This window comes from Myotis davidii, unplaced genomic scaffold (assembly GCF_000327345.1).
Source record: "Myotis davidii unplaced genomic scaffold, ASM32734v1 scaffold1509, whole genome shotgun sequence".
Taxonomy (NCBI): Eukaryota; Metazoa; Chordata; class Mammalia; order Chiroptera; family Vespertilionidae; genus Myotis; species Myotis davidii.
The window spans coordinates 738,630-738,999 of NW_006299480.1; the positions used below are offsets into that span (position 1 = coordinate 738,630).

The window sequence follows — 370 nt, forward strand, 5'->3', positions numbered from 1 at the left end:
GGAGAGGGTCCGGGGGTGGGGGGCCCAGTGGGTCACCCGTGGGGCCCCCAGGCCTCCTCTCCCTCCTCTGCTGGCCTCTGGTTATTCCATCGCGAGGAGGCGGGGCGGGGCGGGGCACGGAGAGCAGGGCCGGAGGGACGCTGTGCTCTGCAGGGCCTACTTCCAGCAGCATGGCTGCACCTTCACCGCTGTCATCCCCACCAACGTCTTCGGGCCCCACGACAACTTCAACATCGAGGACGGCCACGTGCTGCCCGGCCTGATCCACAAGGCGCACCTGGCTAAGAGTGAGTGCCTGCTGCCCCAGGCCCCGCCCTCCGATGGCCCCTGGGGCTCCGCTGGAGCATGTGTGCCCTCTGCCCCGCCTGAC

General features: G+C 70.3%; 1 protein-coding gene across 1 annotated transcript in view; it reads left to right on the top strand.

The window, feature by feature from the left end:
• Positions 1-370, top strand: part of TSTA3 (tissue specific transplantation antigen P35B) — a 3,920-nt gene that overhangs the window by 1,979 nt on the left and 1,571 nt on the right. The window contains exon 4 of the mRNA XM_006775142.2: positions 97-349. Coding sequence (XP_006775205.1) covers positions 97-349 — 253 coding nt within the window. The remainder of the gene's footprint in view (positions 1-96; positions 350-370) is intronic.